Source organism: Salvelinus sp. IW2-2015, linkage group LG20, assembly GCF_002910315.2.
Source record: "Salvelinus sp. IW2-2015 linkage group LG20, ASM291031v2, whole genome shotgun sequence".
Lineage (NCBI taxonomy): Eukaryota > Metazoa > Chordata > Actinopteri > Salmoniformes > Salmonidae > Salvelinus > Salvelinus sp. IW2-2015.
Genome location: NC_036860.1, coordinates 75,236,914 through 75,253,571, shown reverse-complemented (window position 1 = coordinate 75,253,571; position 16,658 = coordinate 75,236,914). Strand labels below are relative to the sequence as shown.

The window sequence follows — 16,658 nt, the reverse complement described above, 5'->3', positions numbered from 1 at the left end:
TGGTTTAACTGGTCACTGATTCAAATGCTAACTTTTTAGTATTTGTGGCACAAATCCAATGCAAGTCAATGGTTCCTATATTAGCATTTTCACACTTTATGTCCAAATCATCCTATTGTATCTGAAAATGTATTGTGTAAGTCAAGTCACTTACAGATTATTTGGGTTGTGGACATGAAGCTAAGGTTATGATTCGGGTTAGGGTTGAACTGGGATGTGGACACGAATCTAGGGTTAGGGTTGTGGTTGAGGCTAGGTTAAGTTTGAACTGGGGTGTTGAGGGTATGAAGCTAAGGAAATCCTCTGAGTTGATTATGAAGACTTTAATGTCATAAAATCCCATACTATTTTCTCTTGGCTAAATTAGAGGTTTTATCAGAGACAATGGCATCTGGTTTCTGTTGTGCAATATGAGCGAATGGAATTTAATTATGTAACTTATACCTTTGTCTGTCCTATGTACTTAAGTAAAGGATGAGAGCTAGTTTGTATTAAAACGCCCTACGTCAATCTCATTGATCCGTCTGCACTGGGTTCTGCCAACAAAAACATTGTGGTAGTAGACGGTTATTATGCCATTGTTGTGTCATATCATTGTTATCTGGTTCATCTGATAATAGCTTTGGTCACATGTCTCCATTGTTGAATCGCTTCTCCTTATCCAGATCCATTTATAAGGCTGCTGAGCAGAAACAGCATCAGTACCGATACAGGTTAAATTTCTGGACATTATCCTCCTCTTAGATAAGGTCTGCCCAGGGGATTTGAGCTGGGTGGCTGTCTGTTTTCTACCCGTGGCAGTCCGTTTCCTCTGGTTTTTAATCACAGCCGTAATCTGCTGATGTTACTCTGGAGGCCAGGCCCATATGCCACATCATTCTCCCTGTGACCTGGATTCAAGCCTTTTAAACCCTGCAGCAATTTGTTTCTGGCCAAAGACCGGTGTCAGAATATGAAATCCTCTATGTCCTTTATCAGAGTTTAATGCAAAACCGTGCACTTCCTAAAATGAAGTACTTCAAAGTGTTCCAACTGTGCTCTATTTCAATATCACAAAACCCACAGGAATATGATGTGGTTGTGGCCGAGGTCCGGCTTCTCCAGGCTGGTGGCCAAACCCACAAGCAAAACGTATGTTACCAAACGCACATTTTCATCTGAAAGGGGAGAACATTGTCACATCATGGCAGACCAAGATAGATTGAAACCGTCTTTAATCTGCGTGTGAGCTGGAATAGTGGTGATTAATTGGTGAATAATCTGACACTGACTCAAGCAGATGTTGATTATCTAAGGGAGTGTTTAACTCTAGTGCAGTGCATGGAACAGGGAAAGTGGCGACCCCTATACTCAAATCTGGCAAAGATTTAATCCAGGTACATCACAAGGTAGAGTCAAAAAAAAGATTCATACTTTATTACCATCTGTATACAATAAATTCCCTATCAATCCTATCCATGTGTTAGAAGATAATCATTCATGAGACAAAAATAACTACTGTACTTTGAGTATAGGCCTACATTTGAAACATGACACCCATGTTCTCGCAACAGTGTGCAGAAATGGAATAGACATTGAAGAGAAAATGTTGAACAGAAAAAGACAAACACTGTACTGGTGTTTTAAGAAAGAAATGAACAGGGTAAATTGTAAGCAGTCAAACACTTCAGGTAGGTCTTAAATGATACACCGAAAAATAATGACGTCCAGTCCTCCAGTTCCACAAGTCACAGACTTCTAGATACATCATGCAAAACTGCTCATACTCTAAAATATTGTTTCTCAGGCTCTTGGAACCAGACTGGGCCATGCATTATGACCATGATGAAGTAGAAGAGAGAATMAATGCCTCCAACAAGTTCAACTGAATGTTAAGGAGCAGTCTGAGCCTGAGGTGTGTTATGAACCCTCACAGTCAGTTTGCTGCAGATGGGAAATGGACCCTTTTATTTCTTCAAACATAAAATGACCAGGGAGCAGGGTGTGAAATATGATTCTAGATCGGTGAGGGAAAATGCATCTATCGAACTGATTACACACTCACTCAGTGTCCCTCCCCCATGACAGTCACCTCTCCTGGGACTGCGACTCAGCATCCCAGCTCTTGCCGCCACGTTGGTTCTTCTTGCGGGTGTGCTCAGCCATAACCACAGCTGCCAACACGGTAACCAGCACCGTCACAGTGATGACCAGCACGGTGGCCGTCTCTGCCATGCACAACTGACTGTCCACCCACGCCAGCGAGGCACCCGCCAGCTGCAAAGGCTCGCGGCACGTCACGTTGTGGTAGTCGTCAAAGTGGCGCACTCAGCAGCTTGCTGAAGACCCGGTGCAGGTCGCAGTCGCAGTTCCACGGGTTGCCAGCTAGCTGCAGGTGGGTGCCGGCCGTGTGGAGGCTCAAGAAGGTCTTGAACTTAAGGTGCTGCAGCTGGTTTCCCTCTAGGCCCAGCAGGGTGAGGCTGTGCAGGGGAGCCAGAGCTTCCGTGTCGATGTGAGTGATGTTGTTCTGGCCCAGCTGCAGGGCCTCCAGGACGGGCAGCATGGACAGGGAACCATGGCGCACAGCTCCCAGCTGGTTGGCATGGAGGTAGAGGTGGCGCAGTCGAGACAGGCCCCGGAAGGCTCCTGGCTGGAGGAAGGTGATGTGGTTGTGGCTGAGGTCCAGCTTCTCCAGGCTCTCCAGGTGCTCCAGGCTGGAGACTTCCAGCCGCTCAAGGGTGTTGTGGTCCAGCCGGAGCTCCCGGACCGAGGACAGACTGTGGGAGAAGTCCGACGGCAGCCGGCGCAGCTTGTTACGGCTCATGTCCAGCTTCTCCAGAAAGGAGAGGGAGTAGAAGGCCTGGGAGCGGAGGAGGGTACAATAAATTATTAACATGAAAAAGTAATCATCGGCATCAAACCCTCATATCCACCATCAAATCCTTATGCTAAACTATGCCACTAATGCATAGGCTATCGCAGTGTTTCTCAATCCATTACTAGTGTTAGGATAGAACAAAAATGTACACAGTAGGTCCCCCATGAGTATATGACATTATATGGGTTTCGCATGTGTTACCTCGGGTTGCAGCAGCTGGATTCCACTATCAGACAGCACCAGGACACGCAGTGACCAAAGTCCGGCAAAGGCACGGCTCCGCACTTCCATCAGCAAGTTACCACCCAGGTCCAGCAGCCAGGTGCCATGGGACAGGCCATGGGGCACTTGGAGGAACCCGCGAGCTCGGCAGTCCACCAAATCCGAGTGTTCGTAGCAGAGGCAGTGGTGAGGGCACTCTTTTGAGCCTACCACTGAAGACAGCGCCAGCAGCAGCAAAGCAGGAAATAACATATTACTTGCAAAAATGTTCACCTAAAGTGCTTTATCACGACAAGGCTTGAGGACGTTTGGAGTGGAGTATCAGAATCCAGATATCTGAGGAATATCTGCAAAATAAGGCAAACAACCATTAGACTTATGGTTTGGAGATACAGTATCAAACGCTGTCGCTGAGTAGTGAGTATTCGGTACGATAGAGGAACATGTACATTTAATAGATCTATAATCTGTAGGCTCTTAATAGCTTGAACTAGTCGACAGCTCTAAAAGACAAGATAGAAAACACTCAGAATCCGTTACTGTACACAATACCAGCAGTGAGCCGGTTGCGCGTAATGTGAAGGTTTTACGCATAGCCTATTGCTGGTAATTGCAGAAACACACAATTGCGTTTTTAAATACATTAATGTAAATATAAAAGTTACTTTTTTAAACCGACAAAACAGCATGCCTATTCAACGAACGATAACAGCAACGGTAAATAACTCGTAAGTAATTAAATTAAACAATACTTTACCTTCAATCTTTATATCCAATCAACAATGAGAAGAGCTGGTGCCGCATCAGTAAACTAACTCCTGCATCCTCATCTCTCTTTATCACGCTCCCTCCCGCTTTTTCCGTAGAGATCTAATCCACAAATCTGCCCTTCAGATGTTCCCATCTAATAATGGAGTTTTTGTTTTAGTACTTTTTAGTCCCCCCCCCTCTTATTATTTCACCTCAATTTATCCAGAGTAGAATAAACATCCCAGTTACCAATTGAAGACCCCTCGTTTATCTAATATGAAAAACTGACGATGGAACATCTGCCCTGCAATCCCCCAATTTTAATATTACACAATGTAGTTTTCGTGAATTTCTTCTGAACAAATGTCATTGCTTCGTATTAATCACATTTACGCAGAGGTTACATGGTGCATCCATCAAACTGTGTCCAATAGTTATATACAGTGAATTAAGGAAAGTATTCGGACCACTCCACATGTTGTTACGTTACGTTTGTTATGTCTTATTCTAAATTTGATTAAATAAGTATTCAATCTACACACAATACTCCACAATGACAAAAGAAAATACATTTTTGCAAATGTATTAAAAAATAAAAAAACTTCATTTACATAAGTATTAAGACCCTTTGCTATGAGACTCGAAATTGAACTCCGGTGCGTCCTGTTTCCATTGATCATCCTTGAGATGTTTCTACAACTTGATTGAAATCCACCTGTGGTAAATTCAATTGATTGGACATGATTTGGAAAGGCACACACCTGTCTATATAATGTCCCACAGTTGATAGTGCATGTCAGATCAAAAACCTAGCCATGAGGTCGAAGGAATTGTCCGTACAGCTCCAAGACAGGATTGTATCGAGGCACAGATCTAGGTAAGTGTACCAGAAAATGTCTGCAGCATTGAAGGTCCAAAAGAACACAGTGGCATCCATTCTTAAATGGAAGAAGTTTGGAACCACCAAGACTCTTCCTAGAGATGGCCGCCCGGCCAAACTGAGCAATCGGGGGATTAGGGCCTTGGTCAGGGAGTTGACCAAGAACCCGATGGTCACTCTTGACAGAGCTCCAGAGTTCCTCTGTGGAGATGGGAGAAACTTCCAGAAGGACAACAATCTCTGCAGCACTCCAACAAATCAGGCCTTTATGGTGGAGCGGCCAGACGGAAGCCTCAGTAAAAGGCACATGACAGCCCGCTTGGAGTTTGCCAAAAGGCACCTAAAGATTCTCTGGTCTGATTTAAACTAAGATTGAACTTTGGCCTGAATGCCAAGCTTCACGCCTGGAGGAATCCTGGCACCATCCCTACGGTGAAGCATGGTGGTGGCAGCATCATGCGGTGGGGATGTTTTTCAGCGGCAGGGACTGGGAGACTTGTCAGGATCAAAGGAAAGATGAACGGAGCAAAGTACAGAGATCCTTGATGAAAACCTGTTCCAGAGCGCTCAGGACCTCAGACAGGGGCGAAGGTTCACCAACAGGACAACAACCCTAAGCACACAGCCAAGACAACGCAGCAGTGGCTTCGGAACAAGTCTCTGAATGTCCTTGAGTGGCCCAGCCAGAGCCCGGACTTCAACCCAATCGAACATCTCTAGAGACCTGAAAGTAGCTGTGCAGCGACACTCCACATCCAACCTGACAGAGTTTGAGAGGATCTGCAGAGATGGGAGAAACTGGCCAAATACAGGTGTACTAAGCTTGTAGCGTCATACCCAAGAAGACTCGAGGCAGGAAATGCTGCCAAAGGTGCTTCAAAAAAAGTACTGAGTAAAGGATCTGAATACTTGTGTAAATGTATTTTTTAAATATATATACACATATACATTTTGCAAACATACCAATATTCCAAACTTGCCACACCACAGCATTTTCTTTATCTAAAGGCATCCATTGAAACGATATTCTTCTCAACAAGTTTAACATCATACCACCAGTTGCTACACCATCTGAGCGTTAGACCACAAATTAATAGATGGACAATTATTTGCGCCTGGAGGGGTTCTAGAAGGTGATAAATGGGAAACTTGCTGTGAATAATAGAATCATACACTGTCTTGCTGACCAACGCATGTGTAGGGTACGGTTTCAGATCTGTTTCGCCTCTATACATTGAGTCCTGGACAATGGAAAACTATTCTCAGCCTGAATTAATGATTTAATTGAGGTAAAAAAAAGAAGTCAATATGAGTGACTAAGCATGCCATTCTATAGGGAAGAATAGGCTCCTTTATTTGGTTGAGTGAATCGCCCTTGTATTTTTGATTATGTGGAGTAGCCCACAAATGCCCCTAGAAGCCCTCAATTTCTCATGACAGGTAGGCAGGCTTACTCTATTTCATTCATTAAGTGAGTGAATAGGGAACATACAGTATTTCAACACCCTTGGCGGCATTTCACCAAATTGATTTTTAGATGAAATGTCATTATGTACAATTCTAACAATGTGCCATGGTTCTTTATGTGGATACAATGTTTATTGAAGGCAAGACCTCAGAGCTTGGCTACTGTCTGATATGACCTATTGAATGGACATGGTCATTGCTTGTTTACCACATCCATACATCTCATGTCCCACCTTCATTTACATTTCTATGATGCCCTCTGACAATTTGAAGGCATAGCAAAGAATAAAAATGGTTTGGATAACAACTGCAATTCATCCATCCCAGATGATCCAGCTCAAAAAAACCTGGCTATAAAATGTTGAAATGCATTTAACAAAACAATAAAGAGTTGAAGATGAATTCCTTTTCCCTGAGAAAGGAATGTTTTGATATGAGTGTGAACGAAAGACTGATTGCTACATCAACTACTAGAAAACCATGAACACCAAAGACCAAAAAAGAAACGTGACAAACTGCAAACTTCGTTTTTTTTCTCTTTTTTATTTCCATGTTACTAGCTATTTAAAAATAAAAAATAAAATACTGGGAAGGAAACCTTGGCAACGGCAGCCTCGTTGGCACACGGTGGACGGGTAAACAACGCGGATGCCTGTCACCACTTAACCCCACTGGCCGAGCGTCCAATCAGGCTACATTGTTATAAACACGAGGCTGGGATAGGGGCCTTTGGGCCATTTGGGAACCCTGCTCCCCATCCCAGTCTCAAACATGGCAAGATATCTTTAAGTACATTTTTTCCAAAAGTGAATACAAAGCATCCCATACAGAACTGAGATCGATCTCATCGCACACGGTTCAGTGGCACGCCATATGATATTGGCCAACGTGGTTAATTKARTTGTTTTTTCTTGTTCGAACATGGGAGGAATGCATTGAGTCGGGCGGAAGAGCAGATTTCACCTGCCAAAGTGTGTCAATAGTCGGTAGACAATAGGAGTGGGAGATGGAGAATGTAAGAAAAGAGCTGGATTTCAATGTGGTCCCATCGTAGAAGAGGTATTGTAGAATCAAAGACCATGAGGGACAAGGATGAAAGGGAAGAGGAAAACAGCCCAGCCTCTACTCTAAAATAACACATGCCCTTCATCTTTAGCTTCCAGACTTAAAACTATACACAGAAAAACAGAGAACATTTTGTTCAGGTGGGACCAAGCAGCAAGAGCTTATGGGTAAAAGCAGACAGTAATGTCTGTTTGGAAAAAATGAAAGCATTTCATGAAAATATTTCAAGCTACTAGAACCAAATGGGTGTTTACAACTTGTATTTTTTTTATGAAAGGACAATTTGGGGGAGGTATTTCAAGTCTATTTTATGTCAGATTAATAATGTTAACACAATTTGAGTATTTACCCAGTAGAGGGTATTTACCCAGTAGAGGCAATTTCAATAACCTACTGGGTACATGTTTGTAAGATTGTGAGAGTTCCCATTCATCCCATTCACACGGCGTCACTATTGGCATCCTTTCAGTCAGCTATTAAAAAAATAACCATGTGCTTTCAAGAAAGCTATTAAAATTTGTGTTCTTGTCAAAACAGTATTTCAATATTAGAAAAGGTCCATTATCTCTTACCATAAATTTCTACTCTTGAAATTTACGAAAAAGGACTAGAAAATAGATCAACCAATGAACAGAAATCAAGTGACTTTTCTCTGTGAAATGGAAGTGAGGAGCAGGCTTGATGGCAGGAGGAGAGAAGAAACAGAAGGGAAGGTAAGAGGTCAAGAAGAGGAGTGTGGGTGGGGAATGGTGGCAAATTGAGATTACATTTGTTAGATTATCTTTAAAAATGAACTGGATATTTCCCTCTCGGTTGGGACCCCCTTTTGTTCTGTTCAAAATGTTGGACACCTCTGATGGAGGTGTGTGTGTGTGGGGGGGAAACACTGGCCTTGGTCTGATGTTGAAGAGAGGGGAAGAGAAAAGAACAAACCAAAACTTATTTTGCCGTTCTGACCTCCCCCAACCAATTGCCCCACACCCCCTATCCGGACTGAACCTCCGGCTCAAGATGATAAAGTGGAGTCTTTCTGTGTTTGCTGTGCTTGTGGCCGTTGCACCGACTTCTGGCTCTCCACATCTCTAAAATGTTTCTCCACCTGCAGGGGACAAGACCAGTAACATTTTATCCTCAATCAACTTTCTGGTACTGCCATTCCTGTATTCCCTTCAATAGTGAATGAATGGTGGGAAGGCACTCACTATTTTGCGTACGTGACTTAAAGCACTACCCTCTTTGCCTTTGCAGTTCTCCACCTGGTAAGGTGGGGATATGACCACGTCATCCATCACCATGATGTTCTTCTCCTGCCATTTGCAGTCTTTGATGCTACAGAGAGAAGGAAAATGTTTTAGAAAAAAAACCTTCAGTCAGGGTACTGAGGTTAAAGGTTTCAGGTCACACATTTAGACAGATGACTCCATGCAGCAGGTATCGAATGGTGGATAGGTGCATATCGAACAGCAACGATGCTGAAGAAAATATACAAACAAATTAAACAAAAGAGCCCCAGTATTAGAAACAAGAGACGATACTCACGTTTTATGTATAGTCTGGAATAGCTGTTGGCCCTCCACAGAGACTCCAGCACTAATTGCATATGCTTGGGATAACTTGTCTTCCTTTTCCGACCGTGCTCTGTTGGCAAGCTGCAGGCGTGTTGGAAAAGGAGAACCAAAACGTTAGAGCTGTTTACAACTGAGAACCCCAAAAGCCCTTGGAAGTTAAAGTATGTAAAAGGAAAAAGTTATATTTGGCATTGAAAGGAACTTTAAGGAATTTCCGCCCGTTAGCAATACAAATAAATATTAGAAACTGCTTACTGATAATTTTAGTCAAATGTGGAACAGGTGGGTTTTGTTTGATGCCGACCAATGTTGAATGATATGGTGATGGAACATTTCAGGATTTTTTGGGGCAAGACAATAGCCATTCATTCTTTAAATACACAAACAATCCATTCAGGTTAAACATATGGTTCCGATCAACATGTGAAAGCACCCAAAATTATACAATTCATTGACTCCGTGTTGGGACAGGGATTCCCAATACCAGTCCTGAAAACCAATGGGGTGTGCAGGTTTTTGTTCCAGCCCAGCATAACCACACCTGATTCAACTAGGATAATCAGCTTGCCTAAACAAATTACAGTTTTTAGTCTGACTCAACCAAAATTAGCTGAATCGAGTGAGTAAGTGCAGGACTTATTGATAAAGCTAATGACAAAATGACCAGATGTCCGATGATTCGTCACTACCTGGTATGAGAAGGAGATGTGTCAAGAAGGGTGTGAGGAGTGGTGATTGGCTGGTCTTACCTTGCTGACATTCAGAGATGCTAGTGGAGGAGGAGTTTCAGTGCGGTCATTAATGATGTCCACCTCAGACACGTAGGCTAAGTTAATCAGAACCACGTCACTGACGTTTGCCTTTCCACTGGAGGGGGCGCATTCTGAAAGGGCAGTGGGTCAAGGCAAATAGGCTGTACTACACATTCAGAATGGAGGTCAAATTAGCAGCAGTTAGCATTAGACTAAATATACATGCAGGACCTGTATGTGAGGGAAACAATGGATCAGCTGGAATCATAATTCTATCACTTCTTCCACAAAACATTAGGCTATGCCAGACCTGAGGTAAATCACCAAAATTGTTATGTTATTGAGCTTAGGGAGAAGTCAGAACACACATTCTAAATGGCATACTGCAGCTAGTCACAATAGTGCAATTTAGTCGCTCAATAGTGAACCACTGACCAAATAGGCCTAAGTGAGCACAAAATATGCTACTCTAGTAGAACACAAAATCCAAGCACAGCACCAATCCAACTTTGCCAGGTGTTCTGCTTGGATTTTGATGGAACATCCTCTTTTTCACCCCCCCCCACCCCCTCTATTTTGCCATTCAAGTTCAGCCTCCTCACAACAGAACATCCTGGGATCATGCATCCCCATAACCTAGGAAACAGGTCCAGGGTTCACCACAGCAGTCCAGGAACAGCCTCTTGCCCAAGAAACAATACAGACTGTTACAACCCAGAACAGAAGTTCTAAACATAGGCTAAGCTCAGGACTTAGCAGTCAAACAAACCACCAGCAACTAAGCAAAACTAAGCTCACTCAGAACTTCTCAAAGGAGATGTTAAGAAGCAAGCATTTCAGTTAGTCTACACCTGTTTACGAAGCATGTGACAAATACATTTGATTTGAAGACGGCATGAGGTGTATGCACTCCACCAGCAGATCCCCTTTCAACTCCACTAACTTAAGTGAGGGGACAAAGAGTCCAATGCATCGTTTGTAAGGGAGGAGGTTGGGTACGAACGAGCCACAATTCATCATGTGGTTATCAGAAATACTGTGGAGCGAAAGAGGGCAAATAGCCTACTAGACAGATAAAAAAATTGGCATACTAAGCACAACTGCCAAGAGTAGCCTTCACGAACACCCAACTGTTATGAAAGCTCAAAGGATACTATCTAGTAGCAGCCTGCTCACTGCCCTTGAGACACGGTTTATAGTCTGGTGACAGACAAAATTCACAGACTGTCTGTGACCTCACACAACAACCGAAGGCAGCACAGAACTTGCCCTTCAACTGATTTCCCGAAAACACCCTCAAACCTGAGCCAAGCTAATTATTTTCCTAATAAAAGCAGGTTGGATATGAGTAAAGGTTTGGGAAGTAGGCCTGTGTCTTTACTATGGTTAGACACATTTTCCCATTAAAAGGCAGACAGAGGTAAAGTGCTCAGAGCTGAACTCAGGTTTACAATCCTTCATTTTATGGCTGCTGCACTTCCTCCATAACAGTAATAGAGGGCTGTGGATTTCCTGTCTGACATGACCTTTCAGTGACTCACCAGCCTTAAGGGAAACAACATAACATGCCATGAGGGTATGACTGACTGAAGCTTTATTTACCCCCTGCACTATACTATGCGATTGTGTCACCCTGAAAACATGTCACACTGAGGGCTTCCATAAGCAAACTATCTCAAGTGAATAGGCCTATATGATACACATCTTGAAGAGTGACTTATCCCCTTTGACCTGGGCCTTAGCATTGGGGAAACACCCTCTATGCATCTCACAACATCCACAAAAAAGTAGACTAGATTTAACAACCTTAACATTGTAGATCTGTACTCCGGGCTATTCATCAACTGACATTGATAAAATGCCTCTAATTTAACAAGATCAACTGAGCCTAGTCTGAGGATTCTGAGGCATTACTACCTTCCAGCCAGGTAATAGAGACCTGTTTGACATCCACCGGAACATGAAGGTATGGAATGCACACTGTTGAAATCCACAATGCTGATGCAGTGTGATAACAGCTGACTGACAGACACATACATCACATTCTTTCCCCTGGCTGTGGCTGCAGTTGTTCCACTGTCACAGAGTTGTCTGACTCTGGGCCTTTCTGTCCTATACCAGGAAGAGGTGAAAGATTGGCCCGCACAACCAGGCAAACAGAATTCTTAGTGCTCTGCAATGTATGTCTGTGTGAGCAAATAGTCCAAATCAAATGGCTTACTTAATCTTGCACTTTTCATGACTGTCTATTTCTCTAAGCAGTGCTCTGTGCAGGCCTGAAAATGAATTTAGCTGGGCTAAAAGCACAAGTTAGTGTGCAAGAGATGTGTATAATACCTCAACTTCACCCAACCTATATTGTATGAGGTCTTCTCCAAATGTTGCCTGTAAAAGAATCCACCTGGCTTTATCCTATCGACATCCCTCATGTCTAAGTTCGTTTTACTCACTGCTTTAGCACACTCCTCCAACCCTGATGTCCTTGCTGTGTCTGAATCCTGGCTTAGGAAGGCCACCAACATTTCTGAGATTTCCATCCCCAACTACAACATTTTCCGTCAAGATAGAACTGCCAAAGGAGGAGTTGCAATCTACTGCCTCATTGCCTGCATCTGCTATGAGTCCGCGGTCAAACGACCACCCCTCATCACTGTCAAATGCTCCCTTAACCTGTCTAGGACTGGGGTTCCGCTAGCGGAACAGCCAATGAAATTGCAGGGCGCCAAATACAAGTCAACAGAAATCTCATAAATCAAATGTCTCAAACATACAAGTATTAGGCACCATTTTAAAGATCAAATTCTCATTAAATCCTGCCACAGTGTCTGATTTCAAAAATGCTTTACAGCGAAAGCTCCACAAACGATTATGTTAGGTCACCACCAAGTCACAGAAAAACCCAGCCATTTTTCCAGGCAAAGCGAGTCACAAAAAGCACAAAGAGATCGAATTAATCACTAACACTTTGATGATCTTCATCAGATGACACTCATAGAACTTCATGTTACACAATACATGTATGTTTTGTTCAATAAAGTGCATATTTATGTCAATGTAAAATGAGATTTTTGGATGCGTTATGTTCAGTAGTTCAAAAACATGCAGTGATTTTGCAGAGCCACATCAATTCACAGAAATACTCATTATAAATGTTGATGAAAATTCAAGTGTTATGCATGGAACTTCAGATAAACTTCAATGCAACCGCTGTGTCAGATTTAAAAAAAACTTTACGGAAAAAGCATAGCATGCAATAATCTGAGACGGCGCTCAGAAACAACATTTCTCCGCCATGTTGGAGTCAACAGAAATACGAAATTACATTATAAATAATCCCTTACCTTTGATGATCTTCATCAGAATGCACTCCCAGGAATCCTAGTTCCACAATAAATTGTTGTTTTGTTCGGTAATGTCCATTATTTATGTCCAAGTAGCTACTTTTGTGAGCACGTTTTGTACACATATCCAAACGCTCGTGTAGGTTCAGGCGAACTTCTGACAAACTTCAAAAAGTTATATTACAGGTCGAATAAACTTGTCAAACTAGGTATAGAATCAATCTTTAGGATGTTATCATAAATATTCAATAACGTTCCAACCGGAGAATTCCTTTGTGTCTATAGAAGTACGCAAGTCGATATCATTTGGAATGCGCATGACCAGGACCTGGCTCTCTGCCAGACCACTGACTCAAACAGCTCCCATCCGGCTCAACATCACAGTAGAAGCTTCATTCAACGTTCTACAGACTGTTGACAGACTGTTGACAGTCAAGTGCAAACAGATCCATATCCCACTGGGATTTCAATAGGCGATGAGTTGAAAATCGACCAGCCTCAGAAGTCCCACTTCCTGTTTGGATTTTTACTCAGGTTTTTGCCTGCCATATGAGTTCTGTTATACTCACAGACATCATTCAAACAGTTTTAGAAACTTCAGAGTGTTTTCTATCCAATACTAATATGCATATATTAGCATCTGGGACTAAGTAGGAGGCAGTTCACTCTGGGCATGCTATTCATCGGGGAAAATGCTGCCCCCTATCCATAACAAGTTAAACACTTCTGTGAACAGGCCTTTCTAATTGACCAGGCCCGGGTATCCTTGAAGGATATTGACCTCATCCCGTCAGTAGAGGATGCCTGGTCGTTCTTTAAAAGTAATTTCCTCACCATCTTAAATAAGCATGCCCCTTTCAAAAAATGTAGAACTAAGAACAGATATAGCCCTTGGTTCACTCCAGACCTGACTGCCCTCGACCAGCACAAAAACATCCTGAGGCGGACTGCACTAGCATCGAATAGTCCCCGCGATATGCAACTTTTCAGGGAAGTCAGGAACCAATACACGCAGTCAGTCAGGAAAGAAAAGGCTAGCTTATTCAAACAGAAATGTGCATCCTGTAACTAACTCCCAAATTTTTTTGGGACACTAAAGTCCATGGAGAATTAGAGCACCTCCTCCCAGCTGCCCACTGCACTGAGGCTAGGAAACACGGTCACCACTGATAAATCCACGATAATCGATCATTTCAATAAGCATCTCTACGGCTACCCCAACACCGGCCAACAGCTCTGCACACCCCGCAGCTACATGGCCAAGCCTCTCCAGCTTCTCCTTCACCCAAATCCCGATAGCAGATGTTCTGAAAGAGCTGCAAAACCTGGACCCTTACAAATCAGCTGGGCTAGACAATCTAGACCCTCTCTAAAATTATCCGACGCCATTGTTGCAACCCCTATTACCAGTCTGTTCAACCTCTCGTATCGTCCGAGATCCCTAAAGATTGTAAAGCTGCGGCGGTCATCCCCCTCTTCAAAGGGGGTGACACTCTGGACCCAAACTGTTACAGACCTATATCCATCCTGCCCTGCCCTTCTAAAGTCTTTGAAAGCCTAGTTAATAAAACAGATCACTGACCATTTCGAATCTCATCGTACCTTCTCCGCTATGCAATCCGGTTTCCGAGCTGGTCACGGGTGCACCTCAGCCACGCTCAAGGTATTAAACGATATACCCGCCATTGATCAAAGACAGTACTGTGCAGCCGTCTTCATCGACCTGGCCAAGGCTTTCGACTGTCAATCACCACATTCTTATCGGCAGATTCAACAGCCTTGGTTTCTCAAATGACTGCCTCGCCTGGTTCACCAACTACTTCTCTGATAGAGTTCAGTGTGTCAAATCGGAGGGCCTGTTGTCCGGACCTCTGGCAGTCTCTATGGGGGTGCCACAGGGTTCAATTCTTGGGCCGACTCTCTTCTCTGTATACATCAATGATGTCGCTCTTGCTGCTGCTGATTCTCTGATCCACCTCTACGCAGACGACACCATTCTGTATACTTCTGGCCCTTCTTTGTACACTGTTAAATAACCTCCAGACGAGCTTCAATGCTACACAACTCTCCTTCTGTGGCCTCCAACTGCACTTAAAATGCAAGTAAAACTAAATGCATGCTCTTCAACCGATCACTGCCTGCCTGTCCAGCATCACTACTCTGTACGGTTCTGACTTGGAATATGTGGACAACTACAAATACCTAGGTGTCTGGCTAGACTGTAAACTCTCCTTCCAGACTCACATTTAGCATCTCCAATCCAACACCAGCTAACTTAGCAGCTAACCGATCGCTGCAGCTGTACACAGCCCATCTGTAAATAGCCCATCCAATCTACCTACCTCATCCACATAGTATTTATTTACTTTTTTGCTATTTTCCACACCAGTACTTCTACATCATCTGCACATCTATCACTCCAGTGTTAATTTGCTAAATTGTAATTACTTCGCTACTATACGGCCTATTTATTGCCTTTCCTCCTCACGCCATTTGCACACTGTATATAGACTTTTTTTCTATTGTGTTATTGACTGTACATTTGTTTTTTCCATGTGTAACTCTGTTGTTTGTGTCGCACTGCTTTGCTTCATCTTGGCCAGGTCGCAGTTGTAAATGAGAACTTACTCTCAACTGGCTTACCTGGTTAAATAAAAGGTAAAATAAAAAAATTGTTATAAAATACAGGTCTGCACATTCACATAACATATTTCACATCTTCCAATATAGCTACAGCTATGAACATGCATATAGCTAACGTTAATGGATTTCTCAAGCCGCTACAAAACACTTGACACGGGTCAAAGTACTTGGGTAGGCAGTTACCTCACTACTAGCTAACGTTAGCTTGTGTAGTTAACCCAAGAACTTGACAGTCACTCCTTTCTAAACTGTCACCGATGAATCCTTGCGTGTCAGTTTCTACAACGTAAGCTAACTTGGGGTGGGTAGCTAGCTACATCATTACATGACTAGCCATCATTAATGTTCTTCAAATAACCATTGTTTTAGAGCATAAGACAATTCTAAGCGTGGTTTGCTAGTTAGCATGCAGCTAGAAAGAGCTAACTGTTACTAAGAATTTGTCAGGCATAACGCCCCTTGGAGCTGCCAGATAGTGATCCATACAAGGACTGACTGTGCTAACGCTGACCACAATAGCTTGTGTTAGCAAGTTAGCTAGCATAATGGCACAATACCATGCCAACTTCGATAGCTAGCTGGCTAACAACAAACATTAACTCAAGATCATACAGATTCTAAACTTACCATACCTGGCATGAAATAGAAAGTAACAAGGTTTAAAGTAACTGAACGGAACAATATTTAAATCGTGTGGTTAGCTACGTTTTGATCAAGAGTAAGCTAGTTAGCTCCCTAGCTAGTCTCTTGACTACGCTTGCGCGGATCTCAATTTGGCAAGAGCGACCAGTTACCCCCAGGCCCCTTGCAGCCTGGAAGACCACCGATTTAGTGACAACGGAAAATTGTAAAAAGGATACTCAAAGTCAACATCTTGGACTGATAGTCAAAGGCAACGACCTCTCCTTGCAATTGCTGCCCCAAGCAGGTGAGGCAAGAGACATGGCTCCCGACACTGAAATACTCCCCCGGTCCAGGAGCCGCCATCTTCTCCGCCAGGAAACGGGAGCGCCAGATTTACGTAAATATACGCCGTGGCGTCACTGACTATCGATAGGGAATGTTGATGGGCGTGTAATAGATTATCAATCAGTCATGAGGTGGAGAATTGGG

At 43.2% G+C, this 16,658-nt stretch overlaps 1 protein-coding gene and 1 pseudogene across 1 annotated transcript; both read right to left on the bottom strand.

The window, feature by feature from the left end:
* Nucleotides 1–1,389: 1,389 nt before the first annotated feature.
* Nucleotides 1,390–6,593, bottom strand: LOC111980246 (leucine-rich repeat-containing protein 4C-like; annotated as a pseudogene).
* A 106-nt stretch (nt 6,594–6,699) lies between these two features.
* LOC111980923 (protein LSM12 homolog A) lies at nt 6,700–16,560 on the bottom strand. The gene is made up of 5 exons (XM_024011980.2): nt 16,406–16,560; nt 9,559–9,692; nt 8,781–8,890; nt 8,444–8,570; nt 6,700–8,340 (listed from the first exon to the last, which is right to left on the bottom strand). The coding sequence occupies exons 1-5, from the start codon at nt 16,530–16,532 to the stop codon at nt 8,248–8,250; spliced, it is 591 nt and encodes a 196-aa protein (XP_023867748.1). The 5' UTR covers nt 16,533–16,560; the 3' UTR covers nt 6,700–8,247.
* Between the last annotated feature and the right edge of the window lie 98 nt (nt 16,561–16,658).